This window comes from Neoarius graeffei, chromosome 11 (genome assembly GCF_027579695.1).
Source record: "Neoarius graeffei isolate fNeoGra1 chromosome 11, fNeoGra1.pri, whole genome shotgun sequence".
NCBI lineage: Eukaryota > Metazoa > Chordata > Actinopteri > Siluriformes > Ariidae > Neoarius > Neoarius graeffei.
The window spans coordinates 61,533,227-61,556,969 of NC_083579.1; the positions used below are offsets into that span (position 1 = coordinate 61,533,227).

The window sequence follows — 23,743 nt, forward strand, 5'->3', positions numbered from 1 at the left end:
CAGTAAACTATGTGTAGACTGCTGATAACTAACAACTAGCAGCAAGTGTCAGCTGAGTGCGAGGAATGCACAGGCCACGTGAGCTACAGTGTTTCACTCAAAAGCCAACAGCATTTGAAAAGCCTCCATTGTTACTGTGAGCTTTGGTGAGGTGTGTTTGGCTCCGGAGCCAACAGCTTGCCTCTTTAACTCCACTGTAAGAGATCGATCACTGCTACAGCGGCCTGTGGGTATTATAGACATGACAACATGATATGTTGAAAAATAAAGACTTTCGACGTTTTGTAGGATGTTTGGATAGTTTGTAAAAAGATGAAGAAAATAATGTGCGAAAACAGGTGAGCTGAAGATACAATGTCCTGGCTGCTTTACTGAGAGCTGTGGTTTATATGGACTTTTCTGTTTCTAGGTTGTTGATGCACAAGTCAGGCTCTGAAGATGGATCTGGGGGTATGCTCTGTGTGTGTGTGTGTGTGTGTGTGTGTGTGTGTGTGTGTGTGTGTGTGTGTGTGTGTGTGTGTGCAATGCAAATATCCTTCATACTTTTGCGTATCTCTAAAGTCTTCTTGAAAATGTGACAGATAAACTATTTGTTAGTGCTGTTTTTACTAATTTAGATGTCGATGTGTGTTGGAACAGTTTGTGATGTATACGTCTGGAGTGTTCTTTTGACATTTCCTTTGCTAATGTAGGAAAATGGGACCGAAAGAAAAATAAATCCTTCTGGCAGAATTTCCGTAAGACACAGAAAGGCGTCGTACGCCAGACATCAAAAGGTGCCGCTGACATTTGGCTCTGCGGCCTGCTACCTATTAGATAGATCTCCGTGTTCTTCTTATACTTCTCTGACCTCTTTTGAATCTTGTCTACAGCTGATGACCTTGGATTCGTAGCCAGTGAGATCACAATGAGCGATGAAGAACGCATCCAGCTGATGATGATGGTGAAGGAGAAGATGATAACTGTAGAGGAGGCCTTGGCTCGGGTACGTCACTGCTCCTGTCTTTGTGTCCTTTCTGCTGCTGTGTGGTGTTGTATGAGATCTTAGTATTATCATGTACTTACTTTACTTAGGCCCTGTCCACACGGCAACGGATTCAGATGAATCTGATAAAATTGTTTATCGTTTCGGCCTGGCGTCCACACGGCACCGGCGTTTTGGGTGCCCCAAAATGAAATTTTTTGAGAACGGGTTCCCGAGTGGAAAAATCTGGCAACGGCGGCGTTGCGAAGTCGTCTGGATGAGTAGAACGAATTTGTTTACGATGACGTCGCAAACACATGACTAGAACAAGCAGCACTCTCGCTGTTTTGTATGAACCACTGCACTGCATTCACTTTTGTATACAGCTTTTCTTTTAAATAAACAAGTAACTGAACCATTTCTTGAATTTCTTTATTTTTATTGCATAAAACTGCTTTTCAAAATGTTCACACACAATATAAAAAGTTATATAAATTATATAAAAATGTTTTTCAAAATGTTCACACACAATAAGAAAATTAAGTTATATAAAACTATGCACACTAATAAAACTAATTTGTACACACAGAAGGCACGATTTCCTCGCGTAGTCGCAAACATCTTCTTGTTGTTGTTGTGTGTTTGTTCCTGAGTGCTTCACGCCGGGTAGAAGAAGGGGTTTATGCGCATGCGTCCTACTTCTTCTATTGTTCTGGTGTCTCCGATGGGATCGTCTTACAGCGCACGTAGAGGTGTGGCATGTGTATTGCATCGTTTTCAGCAAGCGTTGCGTTGCCATATGTACCTGATATTTTACTGATCCGTTGCCCATGTGGACGCGATATTTTTTTAAATAAAATCTCGTTGCCGTTGTCGTGTGGATGTAGCCTTACTTACTGTGAATGGTTGTCTCTGTGTTGGCCCTGCAGTAACCTGGCAACTTGTCCAGGGTGTACCCCACCTCTCGCCCATAGTCAGCTGGGATAGGCTCCAGCTTGCCTGCGACCCTGTAGAACAGGATAAAGCGGCTAGAGATAATGGATGGATAGATGTATAGATGGATACTTACTTACTTACATACATACATTTACCTGGCTTTCATGCTTTTTTTTGGTATCAAAGTGGATTAAACCTGCAAATGTCATACTTCCTTTAACCCAAACTACTAGAAACAATATTTTTACTTCAACAACTACAAACAGGTGACGACAGTTAATTTCCAAATACTCTTCTGTCTCTAGCTGAAAGAGTATGAGGCTCAAAATCGTCAGTCATGTACCACAGACACAACTGAGTGGACTGATTCCTCCAGTCCCACTGCAAACGAGCTCTCGGTGAACTTTAATGTGAGTAACAGCTCTGTCTTGGATAAAACTTTACACTGGGTTACACTTGCACACAGCTTTGACAGCTTTATTTTATCAAACCCTTTCAATCCTGAGCCACTTTAATGAGTGAATTAATCGCAGCTGTGTATAATTAGCTCTGCCACATCCTTGTTTGTTGTAATGAGTTTATTGGCTGCGCCACATCCTCCCATCTCAGGCATTCTCCCTGCAGGAATGTCGCCCACTCTGTCAGGCATTTGTTGATGTCGCTCCCCCCTTCACGGCCTGGATGTGAACCACTGCTCTCCCCCATTACAAATCCATCAGTCCACCACGGGGCCATGTCCCAACCCCCTTTTAAGCTCTATTCATCGTCCTCAATACTTTAACCCCCCATTGTGTCACTTTGGCTGTATGCAACACTGGGCTGAGTTCTGCAGGATGCAGCTTTTTCAGATAGGGAGGGTGTGATTAGAGACCTCAGTTAAAGGGCCCATTAGTCCCTCTGTGCATCTTTTCCTGACTTATTCCCTCCTATTTTACTATGCAAAACCCAGGAACATGACTTGAGGGTACTAGGGCAGCTAGTCCAATATAAAATTAGAATGTAAGTGTATTGTTAGTAAGTAAACTGTATTGTTGTTATGGTTATAGTATGAAAGAGCTGTTGTTTTATTATTATACCCCTGCTCTGAAGGAGGGGGGGTATACTGGTTTACCTCTGTCCGTTTGTCCGTATCTCTGTCCTTCCGAAACATCCTTTTTTTCGGCAACCACAAATCTTAGCCACTTGGTACCAAGCTTCAGCTTGGGGTTCTATACCGTGTATACCATTTTCACATCTGTTGCACATCAACTTCCTGTTTACCAACTGAATGTATTTACAAAACATGGCATGGATTTACAAAAATTTCATAACATTTTTCTCAGCAACTACAGATCACAACTGCTTCATATTTGGTACCTAGCTTTAGCTTGGGGTTCTATACCATGTATACCGTTTTCATGTCTGTCGCACATCAACTTCCTGTTTACCAACTGAATGTATTTACAAAACATATGGCATGGATTTACAAAATTTAAGTAACATTTTTCTCAGCAACTACAAATTACAACTGCTTGATATTTGGTACCGAGCTTCAGCTTGGGGTTCTATACCGTGTATACCATTTTCACGTCTGTCGCACATCAACTTCCTGTTTACCGACTGAATGTATTTACCAAACATATCCGGTGGATTTTGACACTATTTCAAGAAGCAAAATGCTGTTTCAAAATGACAGTTTACCAGGATGCTATTTGAAATCCCTGGGGAGAACACTGCTCTTTACTTGTTTTAGGGTTAATTATTTGTTGAAGTCAACATTCATAATAAGTGTCCTATTCCTTCAATCGCTTGCATTCTGATATAAGCGAGAGCGGGTGGGATACATAAGTGAGCAGTAGCTCACAGTTGATCTTGTTTTTTTTTCTTGGTATTCAACGCTGACCTTGAACAAGACCTCTGACCATGAGACTAGTGCAAAATCATAACAAAAATAAAAAATTCCTTAGCCTCCAGTAGTTCTATGACAAAATGTATCCGTAGCAGTAACAAATATAACGCTGTCCTGAATTCTTTCTCAGAGCTTCAGAATGTTTTGTGAAGCTGTATTTAACTAGACTGAAAGTCTCACTTAGTCTTTCATTTTCAGTTCTCTTCTTTAACCATAGAAGAGGTCCTGTATAGAACATATTAGCAGCTGTTCATGGTCTAATTCTAAGCACAGTGTTAATTTGTGCCTGTGCACAAGCTTGGTTTTAAACAGAACTACCTGTGGTTGATCTGTATCATAGGTGCTATATCAACTGCGGCTTGAACACACATTAAGCACCTGAGGTTGGAAAAGTGGTTGGCTAAAATTATGGTTGCAGTCTGTCTCTGTCTCGTTAGGTTTCAGAAGAGAGCCAGCAGCAAGCAACTATTAAAACACACTGCTGGGAACTTCTTATTATTCACAGAAGTGTTGGTGTTAAAACCAGTGTAATGTCTCTCAGGTTCTACTTTGAATTTACCCGGTTAATAACTACAGTTCTGTAGTTTACAGAATAAAAGTTGTGAAAGTGATTTATACCTTTTAGAAGTTCCCAAGTAAATTGTCATGTCCCGTATCTACGGATTAAACGAAATAGTTTGGCTTGATGTCTCACATTCATCCTTTTATCTTTAAACATCTCAAAGCTGCATTTATTCTTCCGTTACTAAAATGTATTATTATTCCAACACTTGTTTCTGCTCAGTTTAGCGTTTAGCCGAACTGATTAAATTCTTCAAGTGGATAGTTACTGTATGAGAACTCATTGGTATGATAGCGAGGAAAACACAAACCTATCAAGCATTGTGCCTGTCTTGGTCCATCTAGAAGTACTAAACCTGAAATTCCACCTTTTATCATCATCGATTTGTCTACTGAGAATATCAAAATATATTTATTTTATGCTTTGTTACTAAAACTGGTTCAGGCAAGTTAAACCATGTTGAAAGGCACTGGTTTACTGGTCTTTAACTCCTCTGTCCTGGGGTGCTATCACAGGAGCAGTCAGATGATGAGCTGGAGGAGTCAGCTTTTCGCAGGCTTCACAAGCTGGTCAACTCAACCCGCCGTGTGAAGAAGAAGCTCATTAGGATAGATGAGAGCAAAAAACACACATCAAAAGGTGAGGAATCAAATCTTTCACTGTAACCTCAGAGAGAAAATGTCATAAAATACATGGCAGAAAGTAGAACTTGGTTTGTCTGCTCTTTCAGACTGTTTTTTGTCCTCTTTGGAGGACAATTGAGATTTGATTGATATTAATCAAATATACCATACACTGAGAGGCTCTGGTTGAAATTATGGATTCTCTTCGGTGACTGGCATATGACTATTTTGTGAGGGGTGCAGCCCTGAAGAAAATACTACTATGCCAGTCACCAAAGAGAATCCATAGTTACCGGTGCCTCTCAGTGCATGGTATATTTGATTTATATCCCTCATCAAAAAAATTCCAAATTATGTGTTAACCACAAAGAATTAGAAATGCACCTGAAAAAAAATATTGTTAGGCATGATCATGATGCGTGGATCTACACACACTGGAATGCTCGTGGAGCCACAGCTGTGACTTAAAATGGCCATAAAGCTTGAAATTGTGACGTCAGTTCATGGTATATCCAGAATATACCATGACTGACTCACACCATATCCTTTTTTTTTTTTGGTGTCACAAGATACATTGCTTAATCATTGGTGGAACTATTTTATGTCACATGAGCCATCCTTGGCCAATCCCTGCATGGGAATTTTTTTAAGAAACCTTTATTCGTCACATGCACACTTCAAGCACAGTGAAATTCATCCTCTGCATTTAACCCATCTGAAGCAGTGAACACACGCACACACCAGAGCACCCGGGGAGCAGTCAGGGGTCAGGTACCTTGCTCAAGGGCACCTCAGCCCAAGGCCGCCCCATGTCAACCTAACTGCATGTCTTTGGATTGTGGGGGAAACCGGAGCACCCGGAGGAAACCCATGCAGACACGGGGAGAACATGCAAATTCCACACAGAAAGGCCCTCGCCGGCTGCTGGGTTCGAACCCGGAACCTTCTTGCTGTAAGGCGACCGTGCTAACCACTACACCACCATGCCGCATTTGATGAGGGATATAATTAAGTTATTCCATGAAATAGTCGTACACGAGCTGATAACCGACGAGGTGCGTAGTGCAGAGTTGGCTATAAACCATGTACGACAAGACTGAGCGGAATAACTGTTTTATTCTGTCCACAATCACTGGATTTTGAGAAACAGAGCATTTTTATTTTTTGCAAATAACATAACTTTATACAAAACATCCAACAAAATAATTTCTGCTTAGAATGTAAACAAACTGGTGAAATGATAGTAGCACTTTGTGAAAATGCTACAATAATAATTCTTAAAAATAAAAAAGATACGTTCTTACCATCAAATACTTTTATTCCATATTTTTTATTGCTTTTTTTTTGCATTTTTTGGGGCTTTGTTTTCAAGTAGAGTTTATTTCGTCCTTGGTTGGTTCAGCAACATGCTCCGCCATTTTGTTTTTCTCTGTTCATGGTATATGAGCTTGTAGTCGAGTAGCCAATCAGAGCATGCAATTGCTCATATCTAGTGACTGTGGATAAAATAATGATAGATATTTGATCACCTATGACCTCTTAAGGAGGGGAAGTAGTAAATAAATTTACATTTGTGAAGGTGATGTAAAATACATTTAAAGGTTAATGTGGGTGATTGGGGGCTGTATGGAGTAGCAGACATAACAGTGGACATAACACATGCGACAGCAGATGCAAAATGGACATGATGCACATTACGGGAGGGAGGGAAGGAAGGAAGTGTAGGAATTGTAAAAAAAAAAATATATATATAATATGAAATACTTAAAATGTACAATGCCATCTTTCTGGTTTCTGTGTGTGGATGTGTGTGTAATTTATTTGTGTCTCTCTTTCAGACTCATTGAGCTCTGACTTCTCTCCTACATGTGAGGAAAAGGCCTCTCTCTACTCAGGTGTACAGAAGTGTCTGGTCATGTCTCCGGGTGATGGAATGGCCTCAGCGCTGTGTGTGGACGGAGACTCAGACAGCCTGACCACATCTCCGTCCTCCAGTAGCCTCGACAAATACAGTGGCCATAAGCAGTTTAAGCCGTTTAACAGTAGCCAGGGGTTAAGCTACCATCCCACAGGGCCCAGTGTGGACGCTTCAGTGATGGACGCAGGCAGCCACTCATCTTTTTCTGAAGCTGAGGGCTGCTGTCAGGAGGAGCCCAGGATAACCCGGTCTGTGACTGATGGAGAAATGAGACGGGCCCTGAGTCCCTCTAAATTACATGGGGTGAGTTAAGAAGCTCTGATCCTCTGGTTAACCACAAATACAATGTTTAAATATTCCTGATTATTGTCCCCAGTCAGAGTGACGACAATGAGAAATACTTCCACAAATGGATCTGGTAAACCCCCACTGGATGAGTGGAATGGAAATAGAGCGTTATCTATCTCCTTCCACTTATTCTTGCTGTAAAAAAAGTAACAGCAGATTCTCAGAATCTTCCTAGCTGATTTACTCTTTCCTATTTTTATCCCCTGCTGGCCGAAAGGCCTGAAGGGGGATTATGTCGTGGCAGTGTCCATCCGTCCGTCGGCCCGTCCGTCTGTCGGAGGGTATTTGCCTTCTGAAACCAACTCCTCTCACAATTTTTGGAGGAATTTCACAAAACTTGACAGAATTCTCTATGTCGATAATATGCATATTGCAATTTCGTTCAATTCAGTCGCATTTTACCAGAGTTATGGCCCTTGATTATCAAACTTGTACTTTGATAATTTCATGAGCATGTATTAAGCACTTATAGCATAGATATAGTTGCCAGTGGGGGATATTATGCTCTCAGAGCACTCTTGTTTATATAGCAGAGGACTTTCAAGTGTTTGTTTTTTTTTATTTTTATTTTTTTATTTTCAGTTTAAGCAGATCTTCCACAAAAACATGCAGACTTGAAAAACCTTTAACAAATATACTTTGTATTCAGTCATGTTCAACAATATTATTTTCTCCACAGAGGGCCTGTAGCTTTGGAGGGTTTGACCTTATGAACCAGTCTGTATACATGAGACACAGCTGTAACACCCCTGTAAGTACTGAACAAAATATTATATTCCAAATGGAACAACAGAAGTATTGCACTTTCTTTGTTACATACAGTACGATAAATGGCAGAGTTCATTGTGTACACATTATCCACACACATCTCATGCGATTGAGGTCGAGGTTTGAGGTCAGTCTGCCATATCTTTTGGGATTCCACTGCAGAGTGATAATGGGACCATCAACAGGAGAGATGCAGCAAGGTCACCGCTTCCATCCCGTATCTCTCTTGGGAAGAAGGTGAAGTCGGTGAAGGAGACCATGAGGAAACGCATATCCAAGAAAAGTAGTTCTGTCCAGTTTGAGCAGGTATTGCAACATAATGTATATATTGTCGTTCTGAACCATGAACATGCTGAGCTCTTGTGGTACTCTAAGGATGTGTTACTTTTTCAGAGGTGTGTGGACACGAGTTGTTACTGACAATGTAAAAGACTTGTATATAATAAAGTTGCATGAGGATATGCAGTACGAAATGTGAATTCATTCACATTTTGAGAAGAAAATAATCTTAAACATACATCTAAATGCACTGACTTGTAGAAATTGGTCACTGTGGTTTTATTTTCTGCAGCATTTAAACCTCCAGTATGTGCTTTGTCATGCAATACTCTATCCATATATACGTGTTGACCGCCCCCTACTGGCAATTCTGTTAAAATACAGTATAAAGTTCTGTCAAGCTCTTCTTTCTCTCTGTCTGTTCCATCCAGTTGAGTCCGAGCAGAGAGACTGAGTCACTCCAGTCCCCTCGCACAGACGCAGACTCGCTGGAAAAACCCAAGCTCAAGTCTGGCGGTTCTGTCGAGAGTCTGAGGAGCTCACTAAGTGGACAGAGCTCAATGAGTAAGTGTGTGTGTGTGCGCATCAGTCTGCTCCTCCCTGACTGATCAAAATCCTCTCTAATTGAATCACATTTCAAAACTCCATTTGATGTGCATTTAAACGGACTTGGGTTTGCAGGTGGTCAGACAGTAAGCACCACAGACTCCTCAGCAAGTAACCGAGAGAGTGTGAAGTCAGAGGATGGTGATGACGAGGAGTTGCCTTACAGAGGACCATTTTGTGGCCGAGCCCTTGTACACACTGACTTTATCCCCAGTCCCTATGATACAGATTCCCTCAAACTCAAGGTGAGAGAAATAAGTGTCACTAAATTATTTATTTAACCCTTTGATGCAAAACATATGCACACCCCTTCTAATGCACAACATGGGTAAAAAATGACCCGCATTCATTTTCCAGGTTATTTCATGCTGACTGAGTTTTTCTTTGCTCTATCTTTTGAAATCAATTTATTTTATGATTGAATATTCCAAGTATTCTTTAAATAGCTTGTTTTTAATTACCACAAATCATTAATTTAATTTTTTCTTTCCTACTTTATGAACAAAAATGCTTTTTATATTACTACACATGGGTCATCCAAGTGTGATTTAAAATTAAATGTCTTAATACTATAATAATTTTTTTCAAGTAATTACTTTAACAGTGAATGGGGCCAGTTATTTATTTATTAACTATGTAGTTAGCTAAGCCAACTACAATAAAATTAGCTAACTAAAGTAGAATATGTCAACAGCTCGGTAGCTAATAGTAATTACTTGTAACTTTCTGACAAGTAATCTACTCACTCTCAAGGTAACCTAAACACAGGGATGAGAATTTTCCGCCGATCGGCGGATTTCCAACTTTTTCAGACCAAAATGATCGTTTTTGAGATCGATGTAAATCCGTTGAGAAATTTTCAGGGGAGGGGTATGATTAACGATCTGTGGTCACCTTATAACGCAGACATCCCAAGTCTCCCGGAACTTCCGGGAGTCTCCTGCATATTGATAAAAGCGAGCAAGAGCGTGCGCGCGCAACATTAAGGTCTGCATCACGCATCTTTGAATGTGCGCGCGCGAGGGAGACTGTGTGCAGTGTTGCCAGATACTGACGACGTTTTCCAGCCCAAAATATGTTCAAAACCCGCCAAAATGCACTTAAAACTGCCCAATGTGGCAGCAGTGCCTGTGTGCCTGTTCATGTAGCGCATGCCAAAGAGCATCCTGATTGAGTTACTCAGCAAAATAAGCCAATCAGCTTTCAGTGTGGGCGGGCTTTTATCCCTTTTCTCGAGGACCGGAGTTTTCAGTTGAGTCAGTGCAGGCTACAGGATCGGCATGGCAGAGAGAGAGAGCGCGCCCCAAAAAAACAAAGTACAAAACCCACTTCAGCTCAGATTACACAAAATAATCTCCCTGTCTAATAAGGGTCAACAATAATGACAGTTTCGCGCAATGTACTGTTTGCAACAGTGATTTCAGCATTGCCCATGGTGGCTTAAATGATTGTAAAGGACATGTTGAGGTGAGGAGTGTCAGTTCATGTGCATTATATTTAGGTCTACAACAGGCTGGCACGAAAAGACCAAACTTATTGAAGATTTCCGTAAAGTAACAGTGTATGAATATACATCATATATATCACATATATATCAAATACACGTCATATATAAGTGTGTATCTTTTATAAATGGGGTTAGCTTATCTAATGTAGCATGTTGGGGAGAATCATAGTATCATATCTATATTTCAGATAAAATTTTAGGTATGATACCATGTATAACTCTCCTCCTTATTGCTCATTTCATGGGGGGGGATTGCTGGCATGTGCCGCGGGGAGCGTCTGCCCAAATTTTTTTAGGCCGAGATGAACTTATAGTTTTTGATTTAAAAAAATTTTTCCAATATGTAATGCCAATTGTACATGCCTGTTCTTTAATTCAAAATCACCATCTTGATCTTCAGATTGACCATATGGTATCTGTATTACATTACACAACATCCTGTCCAGATAAAACCTAGTTAGTACACACAACAGTTGAAAGGGAAGTGATAAGTGATGTTGAATGTTGCCTGCTTAATATGCAAGACCTCCTGCTACCATGATAACATCAGAAGAAAGCTTAAGAGAATTATATGATAGAACTTTTTTCTGGTTTGCACTTCATTTTAAAGGATTAGAGCAGGGCTTTTCAAAGTGTGGGGCGCACCAGAGTTCTTCAGGGGCGGCGCAACGTGAGGAAAAATAAACCAGAATAAGTTACTATTGCGGACATTTAGCAAACTTCAGCTAGCCTTTGCCAGAGACAAAATGGATAGGTTTTTAGTACCTAAAGCTACAGTGAGTGAGGAGACAGAGTCTGGGCCAAGCAAAAAAAGAAGGAAGTATGGCCACGATTATTTAAAGCTTGGATTTTCATGGACTGGATCTGAAGATGCTCCACTGCCACAGTGTGTTGTCTGCCAAGAGGTGCTAGCTAATGATGCTATGAGACCATGTCGACTCCGGCGTCATATTGAGACCAAACACCCAAGTTTGGTGACCAAGCCCCGGGAGTTTTTTGACAGGAGGCTAAATGAACTGCGGTCACAGCAGAAAGTAATTCATACTTTTAGCACTGTAAATGACAAGGCAACTGAAGCATCATATCATGTGGCGTTACGCATAGCTAAAGCAGGTAAGCCCCACAACATCGGTGAAACATTAATCTTACCTGATGCTAAAGACGTGTTCAGTGATGATGGGAGATGCTGCTGCTGCCAAGCTGAAGGCCATACCGATGTCTGATAACACCATCCAGCGCCGCATCTCAGACATGGCATCAGATGTTAAAGAACAGGTGCTGGATGCTATTCGTGAGAGCCCTCTCTTCTCCATTCAGCTGGATGAGTCTACCGACGTCGCTAACTGTGCTCAGTTAATGGTATATGTGCGCTATATTAAAGAGCTCAGTGTCGAGGAGGAGTTTTTGTTTTGTTATCCTCTGCCAACTCGCACTACAGCAGGAGAAATTTTCAAGGCTTTGAATGATTTCATGCAGGAGAATCGTATTGATTGGAGCCGATGTTGTGGAATATGTACTGATGGCGCAAGGGCAATGACAGGCTGCCACAGTGGTTTGGTGAAGCAGGTGCAAGCGGTTGCCCTGGCTGCTGTTTGGAAGCACTGTATCATCCATCGCCAGGCTTTGGCGACCAAGAAGATGCCAAAAGAGTTGCGCGCGGTGCTAGACGAGGCAGTAAAAATTGTTAATCTAATTAAATCACGTGCCATGAATGCTCGTCTCTTCTCCGTCCTCTGCAATGAGATGGATGCTCACTTCCAACAGCTGCTGCTGCGCTCCGAGGCCCGATGGCTGTCCCGGGGCAAGGTCCTCACCCACTTGTGTGATTTGCACAAGGAAGTGCTCCTATTCCTTGCCGAAATCAGTTCTCCACTGGTGAAGCATATGGGGGACATGAACTGGGTTGCAATGTTGGCATATCTTTCTGATATCTTTGACCGAATAAACGCACTGAACACCTCTCTGCAGGGCAAAGAGAGCCATGTCTTTTTGGCACACGATCGAGTCTCTGCATTTAGGAAAAAGTTGGACTTGTGGTGTGCTCATGTTAAACGGGGCTCGGTGGAAATGTTCCCGACGTTGGAAGATGTTGTGGAGAAGGCAGGGCTGCAACTGGACACTGTACAACAGGTAATCATTGCTCATTTGGAGGGGCTGCGCGAGCAGTTTGCAGAGTATTTTGGAGAGGAGACCTCAGCAAATCAGTGGGTGAGAAATCCATTCTCATTCCCAGCGACATCCAGTGATGCACTAACAGTGCAAGAGGAAGAGGCCCTTGTCGAACTGAACTCTAATATGGACTTGAAAAAAAAGATGAGTGAAGTGTCACTTGCGCACTTCTGGCTGTCTGTGGAGACAGAGTTCCCCCACCTCTCCAAAAAAGCGCTTCAGGTACTCATCCCGTTCACATCTACATACCTGTGTGAATGCGGTTTTTCCGCATTAACATTGATCAAAAACAAGTACCAGTCTAGCCTGCAGGTAGAGGATGATATACGTTTATTCCTGTCAACAGTGCGTCCCCGCATCAGGCGCCTGTGCATATCAAAGAAGCAAACTCATTGCTCCCACTAAAGGCCAATTTATGCTGACAACGCAGTCCTCGCAGATGGCGTCGCAGATGGCGTCTGCGTAGCCCCCCCACCTTCGCAGACACTCTGCGTGCACCTCCCAAAAATTGTGACCACCGCAGAAGCCTCGCAGACAGCGTCGCAGACAAGAGGGCTCTGATTGGTCCACTCTACATCCGCTGTACATGCACTTCCGCTTCCCTACTTTCCCGGTTTGTTTTGTTTTCACGACCGCCATTTTTAAAAACACGAGCGAAGATGAAGCAGCACGAAGAGCGGTTGATCGAGGGAGTGAGGAAGTACGTACATCTATACGACTCCAGTTCTAGTCATTATAAGTAACCGGAGGATAAACACTTCACTAACCACACCCACCAACTACTACTAGCGATTTCGCGACTTCGCGCCCCCTTGCGTTGTGGCGGTGAATAACATCGCGCACGCCTATTACTCCCCGCTCAACGATAAATTACAACTGTCTGCGAAAAGCTATCTGCGAAAGCCTTGTCGCAAGAGCATGCAGAGGGCCTAAGATGAGGCAAGAAAAGGGGTTGTGGTGATGTGAGGTGTTAAAAAAGAAAATTTATTAAATGTGGGGTTTTTTTAAAGCACATGTTTAAAATGTATAAAAAAGAATGTTTTTAGAACGTTTAAAATGTGTAAAACAATATGTTTTAAAAAAGCATAGATGTTTAAAATGTGTAAAAAAGATGTTCTAAAAAAGCACAGATGTTTTAAATGTGTAAAAAAGGATGTTTTCAAAAAGCACAGATGTTTAAAATGTGTAAAAGGAAAAAAATAAAAATGTGTACAACAACCATTTTTTTAAATACGAATGGAACATTAAGTATAGCAACAACAAAAATTGTAAGGGGGGGGCGCTGTTGTTTATTTGCTCTCTGAGGGGGGGGCTGACTCTCCCACACTTTGAAAACCCCTGGATTAGAGTATTCAAAGACATGAATAGCAAAAATGCAGAAATATAATACTGTAGAGCTCGTTTATATTAAAAGGTGCATTGATTTCAAAAAATCATCAAATGTGAATTGATTAAAAACAAGTCTCTTGTACCATATTAATCATTTTCACCTGGTAGTCCACCAAGAAGGGGAATTTGTTTCCAAATAAATTGCAACTTTTTGCTGATAAAATTAATGGTTTTGGGGTTAAAAAAAAATAATAGCCAAAAATCATTAGCCCCTGGAACCTCTGGGCCCTGCGCCCCGCCCCCCTGAGCCATGGGCCCCGCCTCGTTTTTTCAGACTTTTTAAATATTTTTCATTCTCATCCCTGTAAATATAATCAATTTTTTTCTAAGGTAATGTTAGAACAATTGAAAAACAGTACTTACATGTATTAGATGGGCAAAGGGCGCTGTGCTGAGCTGTGAAATGTCTGACACAACCACAATTCACAGTTCCCACCAAATGCTGTAGTAAATGCATGCGGGTCATTTCTGACCCATGTGTGTAAACTTGATGTAGAATTACAAAAGCTGTGCTTGTTCATAATTTAAGAAAGGAAAAATAAAAATGATGTGTGCTAAACAAAAACAAGATATTTACTGCATATTTGGAAAAGTAAATGACAAAATGAATTTATTTCAAAAGTATATCATAGAAACACTCAGCCATACATGAAATAACCTTGAAAATGGATGCAGGTCGTTTTTGACCCATGTTGTGCATTAGAAGGGTAGTGATACAAAAAAGGTTTTTATTCAGAAAGTAAGAAAGGAAAAAATAAAATAAGGATGTATGATGATCAAAAAGAAGTTAATTGAGGAATACCTTGAATACTGAATGATGGAATTAATTTATTGCAAAGATATAGAAGATAAAAACTCAGCCGGGTCACTTTTGACCCATGTTTTGCATCAAAGGGTTAAAATAAATAAACACTGTAAAACTCAGTGTAACGAATCACAATAGAAAGATGCGCTTCAGAGCAGTATTTGGAAAATACTTTGAGGATAGAATGAACACCAAGGACTGACTGAAAAGAAAATGGTCGGGCATACAGTACTAATGCATTCTAGCCGAGATATGTCTGTCTTCAGTTCTTTTTAAACTATGGATAGATTACATGACCTTAATAATGATCTCTCCATGTGATTTAAAGCAGACATCACAACAAACGTTTAAAGACAATCATATGAAATATGGGGAGATAATCGCCACAAAAAGATAATTATCAAAGACAGTATTGCAAGACATACACACACACACACAGCACACATTCAGTCACAATATGGGGACAATATGTAAAATACCAGACAAAATAAAAGCTATAAAATCTTGATAGAAGCTGGATTCATCATATAAATCCAATTTGTAGTGCTGTGATCTGGATTGCTAACCACAATTTGTACAACAATCCACAAAAGAATACCAGATGATAACATGACCATGTTCACATGACCTACAGGTGCTGGCCAGTTGTAGACAGTTTGTGAGGCAAACTATAGTCATCAAAGTTATACCCAACATAAGCTGTGCTGAAGGAAACAGATTTATTGTATCGAGCCCCTTCATGCTACCGTTTTCCCAGGTGTCAGTGAGGAGATGGATTTCTTTCCTGTTTTATAATACAGGGTGTTTTCAAAATAATTAGATCTTATTTGAGATGTAAATATCCCAGAAACTACATGGTCTAGGCAAATGAAACTGAACAGGCTTAATGCTGAGCAATATAAGATTTATTCCTCAAAATTTGAATGAGAAATTTAAAGGTATGTGAATTGCATGAATGATTTCACAAACTTTCAATATTCGTGAACCCGCTCGACCATCTCTTCCGATGCTGGTGGTCGTCCAGATCCTTTTGCCTTGCACAGACACCCTTCTTCTTTGAACTTTTTGTGCTATGTCCAAATCTGCATTGCAGTTGGTGCATTTTTAGAGAATTCTCTCATAAATGCACACTGCACAGTCTTGTTTGATTGTGTTCGAGCATACTCTCATCTCATCATCTCATTATCTCTAGCCGCTTTATCCTGTTCTACAGGGTCGCAGGCAAGCTGGAGCCTATCCCAGCTGACTACGGGCGAAAGGCGGGGTACACCCTGGACAAGTCGCCAGATCATCACAGGGCTGACACATAGACACAGACAACCATTCACACCTACGGTCAATTTAGAGTCACCAGTTAGCCTAACCTGCATGTCTTTGGACTGTGGGGGAAACCGGAGCACCCGGAGGAAACCCACGCGGACACGGGGAGAACATGCAAACTCCGCACAGAAAGGCCCTCGCCGGCCACGGGGCTCGAACCCGGACCTTCTTGCTGTGAGGCGATAGCGCTAACCACTACACCACCCTGCCGCCCCGAGCATACTCTAACACACAAAACGCCTTTTCTTTTCTAGTGAATGGCATTTCTATACCTAACAAGATAAAAACATTAAACATAACATTTTGACCTGTTTACACGCATGGTGTTAAAATTTGAGGTCAATTGAACGAGAATTGGCAAAGTTATTAGATTGTGAAACAATATCAAATATTTTGAAACACCCTGTATATTACATTACAGGCAGATATTCTTATCCAGAGCAACATACCCAGAGCAACCTGGGGAGGAGTTGCAGGTTAGGTGCCATACTCGGGGGCATTTCAGCCATTCCTGCTGGTCCGGGGAATTGAACCAGTGACCTTTCAATCCTGAAGCTGCTTCTCTAGCCATTAGGCCATGGCTTCACCATATGAAAATACAAGCCTCATTAACATCTATCAAACATCTAGTTTCTGTTATATCTGGTATTGTTTTTGTTCATCTTTTGTTATACTGTATATTCAGTCTTTCATATCAACTCTCTTGTATTTACACTTACAGGCATAACCACATGTTCTTAGCTGTCTTTTCCTCACAAATTTACCTTTGATTGCTTAAGTGACATGACTAGATCAGGTGACCTGCCAGTAGTTTAAAGAGGCCTGAATTCAGACACGACACGTCTCTCACCTTGAACTCTCAGCTGAACTGCTGTTATTAAATGTTTTGGATGTCAGTGCTCTAAAGTATCAGTTTTTCATCAAGACTGTATATTTATATCTGTATAAAGTAGGTTATATATAATTTTTTTCTTTCACTTGGAATTTGCTGTATATAGATGATATCCCTAAATAATTTGTAATAAATCTAACATGTACTTGATAATGCAGTAAGATGTCATGTTGCATAATGGTATATGTGCTTTAAACCCACACTATATGATTCTGATTTGTTCCAGAGAGGGGATATTATAGACATAATCAGTAAGCCTCCAATGGGTACATGGATGGGCCTTCTGAATAACAAGGTGGGCACCTTTAAGTTCATCTATGTAGATGTGCTGAGTGAGGAAGGTGAAAAGCCCAAGTGCAGCATCAGGAAGAGAAGGAAGAGTCAGCCTCCCAAACCCACCTCTGTGGAAGAGCTTCTAGAGCGCATCAACCTCAAAGTAATGACCATTACATACACTCATCAAAAAGTGTTCCAGTTAAAAAAACAAAACTATACAAGTCCACAGTAATGTCAAGTTCCTGTTAAAGTTCTTTTTTTTTTTTTTTTAAATCTTCCTGTGTTGTCTGCTTCTATAGGAGCACATGCCCACGTTCCTGTTTAATGGATATGAGGATCTGGAAACGTTTAAATTGCTGGAGGAGGAGGACCTGGACGAGCTGAACATCAGAGACCCACAGCACAGAGCAGTGTTGCTGACTGCAGTGGAGCTGTTGCAGGAGTACGACAGTGAGTGGACCAGCAACTAGAGATGCGCACGCACACATGCACAGTGTACACATGTTGAGAGATGGAAATAGTACAGGAAAACTTTCCCATATTTTCAAAATGTTCATTTTCCTCTGTTGTTTGGATGTGATCCTAGTCAACAGTGACCCTGAGAATGGTGGCTCCTCAGTAGACCCAGAGGAGAAGCTTCAGCCAGAGATATCTGCTCCCTCAAGAGATTCTCCACGTGACTCTGGTTGTTATGAGAGCAATGAGAATTTGGAGAATGGTAATAACAGCCTTCTTCACCTGTGACTCTCTCCAGCCATACTACTCATTTTCTCTGTGGGCTGCCAGTGTCTGCATGCTCCAGAGTCAAGCAAAACAAACTGATGTGTTTGAACAGTGTTAACAGCAATAAGCACACTCTGGCCTTTCAACTCGCCACCATCTCTGCACTTTTTCTTGCTCACTTTGTTTTCCTCTGCTCCGAGGGTCAACCTCTGTCTTTCTCTCGGCCCTCTGCTCGTCCTTGTCTTCTTCATAATGTTTATCCGCAGACATGTCAATCATATTCTCCATCAAAAACTCAAAGGACCAGTACATTTCGTCTCATGTACCAGTACATCTTGTTCATTGTGTGCAAGGAAGTGGTGGCATTGCATCTGTCTCGCTGTTCCGTCTGTTCTGTTATGACCATGAAAAACGATGGTTTTGTGTTTGGTTAAAATTGTATTGAACCAGAGGAATGACAAAATTGTAGTTCACTGCTTAGCTGGCAATATTCTTTGTTAGAACTTGGAATTAAACTTTTAGTCTTTTGCTTTCATTTACTTCAATAAAACAAAATTGACGTGCTCTTGTAAATGTCAATCATCCCTTTGGACCATATTTTCCATGCTTGTACTTTTGAAATTGTTGTGTTTGTGTATATTTTTCTATTAAACATATAATAATATAATTTGCACAGTATTATGGATGCCTAAAACCTCTATTATATGTAAAGGAAAATAAGCATAAAACTGATACATTTACAGAAATGACTTAGGCCAGGCAAATGTGCATTAATCATAACAATTGTTTATAAAATATATGAATATGAATGACAGAGAGAGAGGATGGATGTTACAAGGTGTCACGAAGATGGGAAGTTTATCTTCGAGTGGTGAATATATTCCTGAGTGAGCGAAACCAATGAGTGAAAACAGTTTCAACACAAGAAGATAAACTTCACATCTTCACACCACCATGTAATGTTCTTTATATTATATGGGCACATCCACCAAACCCCCCCCCCCCCCAAAGTTAATCAAAAGAATTGTAATTTTGCACCAGTTTGGCATTTTGACAACACGCGTCTAGTCAGCGGCAAAACACTGGGAGTGACGTCAAAAAAGTGAAATATCAGGAAATATGTCACTCAGATCTGTGATGTATTTCATATGAAAAATGTATGGTGATTTTTTTTTTTTATAATATAGACACATTCACAAACAAAATGTACCCAAATTTCTCAAAACAATTCATTGATTTCCTCACAAGAGACACATGGAGATTTATGTCACGGTTTTGGTTCTCTATGTCCCGGATGTAGCACATATATGAAAAATACAAGTGGTGTATTTCCCAGTAAAACACTAACGTCCATAAAATTTACATATAATATACATCTCTGAAGGCAGCACGGTGGTGTAGTGGTTAGCACTGTTGCCTCACAGCAAGAAGGTCCTGAGTTCAAGCCCAGCAGCCGACGAGGGCCTTTCTGTGTGGAGTTTGCATGCTCTCCCTGTGTCCGCGTGGGTTTCCTCCGGGTGCTCCGGTTTCCCCCACAGTCCAAAGACATGCAGGTTAGGTTAACTGGTAACTCTAAATTGACCATAGGTGTGAATGTGAGTGTGAATGGTTGTCTGTGTGTCAGCCCTGCGATGACCTGGTGACTTGTCCAGGGTGTACCCCGCCTCTCGCCCATAGTTAGCTGGGATAGGCTCCAGCTTGCCTGCGACCGTGTAGGACAGGATAAGCGGCTACAGATAATGGATGGATGGATACATCTCTGAACAGAAGAAAGTATCTTAACTGGGGAAAAATATGAATACATATGCTTTCTTAGTTTGTCCTTGACCGGTTATAATAGAGGCTAAAGAATAAACAGTTGTAACATACTTGTCTGAACGGTCCTGCTTTTATTTCTGCCTGTTTCCATTTGCTTTTCATTTCTGTGCCATCTGCTGTGTATGTGAAGGCATGCTATCCCTCATGTCAAGTGTCTGTGTTTGCAAGGAGAACTTAGTATCATCTGTTACATCTAGTAAACTCTTCTTCATACTGATTTAAATATTGTTCATGCTGGTTTGTAAGTCACATGTTGCACGGCTCTTTTTTTTAGGGAAACGCAAAAAGGCATCTCATTTAAGCAGGTCTTCATCAGGCTTCGATTCCAGTCACCTCCCATCTCCTGAGTATCCCACTCCACCCCTCAGCCAGTCCAGCAGCAGGCAGGATCCACAGTCTCTCCTGCCACCTTTCCATAGAACTTCCATCAAAGCTGTTCACTTGGAGACAAGCCACTCTTTGCTCAGCATGAAGCCTCTCAGTCAGAGCTATGATGAGCTGCTTTGCATCCCTGTACCCCAAGCCTTGTGGAAACGTTCTCTTTCATTGGATTATCAGATCCTCCACAGGAAGGAGCACCACAACCCAGAAGAGTTGATGTCCATTCAGTCAGTAGAACCTGCTGCTTTGCTGCAGCAGCGTAGCTCTACTGAGCAGAATGAAGCTCTCAAATCTCAGGCATGTGCCAACCAAGAGGATGAATCTGAAGAGCTAGGCACAGGAGATGAGCTGACATTTCCTTCTATTGACTCTTCCACAGATGTGGAGAGTGAGGAGGTACCTGTAGATAGTACTGAAACATTTCCACCAGATCCTCCTTTACACCAACACAGTCTAAAACCACCAGTTCCTCCTAAACCCTTTCCACTGCCATTTGTACTTGATAAAGAGTTCCAATGCATCTTGGTGTCATACAGATCAGACACAGCCTCTGGTGTACCCAAGTCCAACAAACCTTTTATCAGCAGGCTTGGAAAGAAAATGCAGCATGCTCGGTCACCTAATCTGGAGTTACTTGTGGAAGAGAAGCTGAGCTTGGATGGTATAGACCTCACAGAGGAGCCTTATTCTGACAAGGTATTTCGTAAAATTCAGGAACTGATCATGTTTTTTGGTCTACAACCCCGATTCCAAAAAAGTTGGGACAAAGTACAAATTGTAAATAAAAACGGAATGCAATGATGTGGAAGTTTCAAAATTCCAGATTTTATTCAGAATAGAACATAGATGACATATCAAATGTTTAAACTGAGAAAATGTATCATTTAAAGAGAAAAATTAGGTGATTTTAAATTTCATGACGACAACACATCTCAAAAAAGTTGGGACAAGGCCATGTTTACCACTGTGAGACATCCCCTTTTCTCTTTACAACAGTCTGTAAACGTCTGGGGACTGAGGAGACAAGTTGCTCAAGTTTAGGGATAGGAATGTTAACCCATTCTTATCTAATGCAGGATTCTAGTTGCTCAACTGTCTTAGGTCCTTTTTGTCGTATCTTCCATTTTATGATGCGCCAAATGTTTTCTATGGGTGAAAGATCTGGACTGCAGGCTGGCCAGTTCAGTACCCGGACCCTTCTTCTATGCAGCCATGATGCTGTAATTGATGCAGTAAGTGGTTTGGTATTGTCATGTTGGAAAATGGGGCGGCACAGTGGTGTAGTGGTTAGCGCTGTCGCCTCACAGCAAGAAGGTTCGGGTTCGAGCCCCGTGGCCGGCGAGGGCCTTTCTGTGTGGAGTTTGCATGTTCTCCCCGTGTCCGCGTGGGTTTCCTCCGGGTGCTCCGTTTTCCCCCACAGTCCAAAGACATGCAGGTTAGGTTAACTGGTGACTCTAAATTGACCATAGGTGTGAATGTGAGTGTGAATGGTTGTCTGTGTCTATGTGTCAGCCCTGTGATGACCTGGCGACTTGTCCAGGGTGTACCCTGCCTTTCGCCCGTAGTCAGCTGGGATAGGCTCCAGCTTGCCTGCGACCCTGTAGAACAGGATAGAGCGGCTAGAGATAATGAGATGAGATGTTGGAAAATGCAAGGTCTTCCCTGAAAGAGACGTCGTCTGGATGGGAGCATATGTTCCTCTAGAACCTGGATATACAGTACCTTTTCAGCATTGATGGTGTCTTTCCAGATGTGTAAGCTGCCCATGCCACACATAATGCAACCCCATACCATCAGAGATGCAGGCTTCTGAACTGAGCGCTGATTGATAACAACTTGGGTCGTCCTTCTCCTCTTTAGTCCGAATGACATGGCGTCCCTGATTTCCATAAAGAACTTCAAATTTTGATTTGTCTGACCACAGAACTGTTTTTCACTTTGCCACAGTCCATTTTAAATGAGCCTTGGCCCAGAGAAGACATCTGCGCTTCTGGATCATGTTTAGATACGGCTTCTTCTTTGAACTACAGAGTTTTAGCTGGCAACGGCGGATGGCACGGTGAATTGTGTTCACAGATAATGTTCTCTGGAAATATTCCTGAGCCCATTTTGTGATTTCCAATACAGAAGCATGCCTGTATTACCCTTTTTCCACCAAATCAGTTCCAGGGCTGGTTCGGGGCCAGTGCTGGTTCACAACTCGTTCAATTTGCGAGCCAGCTGAGAACCAGTTTGCTTTTCCATAGCTCGGGGTGCTAAGGCAAGCCACGTCATTACGTCGCTGTATACGTCAGTTATGTCGCTGCGTTTGCATAAACCTTGGCGCGAACATCGTAGCAACAACAACACGGAGAAGAAGCAGCAGCAACAACAACAATAATAGATGACTTCGCGTTTGTACAGCTGCTGCTTCTCGTCGCTTAAAAATGGCGACCTTTTGCGGTCTTGCTATTGTTGTCGGTCTTAACAACTCCGCCCCCCCGCTGACGTAAGCAGTTCTTTCCTCTGGCCCAGCAAAGAGTTGGTGCTAGCCTGGAACCGGTTTTTCTGGCCCCAGAGCCAGTTCTTTGTCAGTAGAAACAGAAAACTTGGTTCCAAACTAAGCACTGGCCCTGAACCAGCCCTGGAACTGCTTTGGTGGAAAAGGGGCATATGTGATGCAGTGCCGTCTAAGGGCCCGAAGATCACGGGCACCCAGTATGGTTTTCCGGCCTTGACCCTTACGCCCAGAGATTCTTCCAGATTCTCTGAATCTTTTGATGATATTATGCACTGTAGATGATGATATGTTCAAACTCTTTGCAATTTTATACTGTCAAACTCCTTTCTGATATTGCTCCACTATTTGTCGGCGCAGAATTAGGGGGATTGGTGATCCTCTTCCCATCTTTACTTCTGAGAGCCGCTGCCACTCCAAGATGCTCTTTTTATACCCAGTCATGTTAATGACCTATTGCCAGTTGACCTAATGAGTTGCAATTTGGTCCTCCAGCTGTTCCTTTTTTGTACCTTTAACTTTTCCAGCCTCTTATTGCCCTGTCCCAACTTTTTTGAGATGTGTTGCTTTCATGAAATTTCAAATGAGCCAATATTTGGCATGAAATTTCAAAATGTCTCACTTTCGACATTTGATATGTTGTCTATGTTCTATTGTGAATACAAAATCAGTTTTTGAGATTTGTAAATTATTGCATTCTGTTTTTATTTACTATTTGTACTTTGTCCCAACTTTTTTGGAATCGGGGTTGTATTATACTTACAGTACCAGTCAAAAGTTTGGGCGCACCTACTCGTTTGTAGGTTTTTCCGTATTTTGACTGTTTTCTACATTGTGGAGCAATATTGAAGAAATCAAAACTGTGAAATAACATGGAATTTGATAATTAAGATAGACGCTTTGCATTATCTTAACCAGCTTCATGAGGTAGTCACCTGGAATGCTTTTCAATTAACAAATGTGCCTCAGCAAAAGTTAATTAGTGCAATTTTTTTGCCTTCTTAATGTGTTTGAGCTCAAACAATAAATACTAAATAATAAAAATACAGTAAATAGCCCTATTCCACAACTGTA

The 23,743-nt window shown here is 41.5% G+C and overlaps 1 protein-coding gene across 2 annotated transcripts in view; it reads left to right on the forward strand.

Annotated features, from left to right (window-relative positions):
- The window catches only part of sash1b (SAM and SH3 domain containing 1b), a 186,699-nt gene that overhangs the window by 154,128 nt on the left and 8,828 nt on the right, over positions 1-23,743 (forward strand). For both annotated transcript variants that reach the window (XM_060934473.1, XM_060934474.1), the window contains exons 5-18: positions 410-450; positions 693-776; positions 873-985; positions 2,206-2,310; positions 4,866-4,989; positions 6,812-7,194; positions 7,919-7,990; positions 8,170-8,313; positions 8,718-8,850; positions 8,968-9,137; positions 17,201-17,410; positions 17,550-17,700; positions 17,837-17,968; positions 20,066-20,868. In XM_060934473.1, the coding sequence (XP_060790456.1) occupies positions 410-450; positions 693-776; positions 873-985; positions 2,206-2,310; positions 4,866-4,989; positions 6,812-7,194; positions 7,919-7,990; positions 8,170-8,313; positions 8,718-8,850; positions 8,968-9,137; positions 17,201-17,410; positions 17,550-17,700; positions 17,837-17,968; positions 20,066-20,868 (2,665 nt within the window). The remainder of the gene's footprint in view (positions 1-409; positions 451-692; positions 777-872; positions 986-2,205; positions 2,311-4,865; positions 4,990-6,811; positions 7,195-7,918; positions 7,991-8,169; positions 8,314-8,717; positions 8,851-8,967; positions 9,138-17,200; positions 17,411-17,549; positions 17,701-17,836; positions 17,969-20,065; positions 20,869-23,743) is intronic.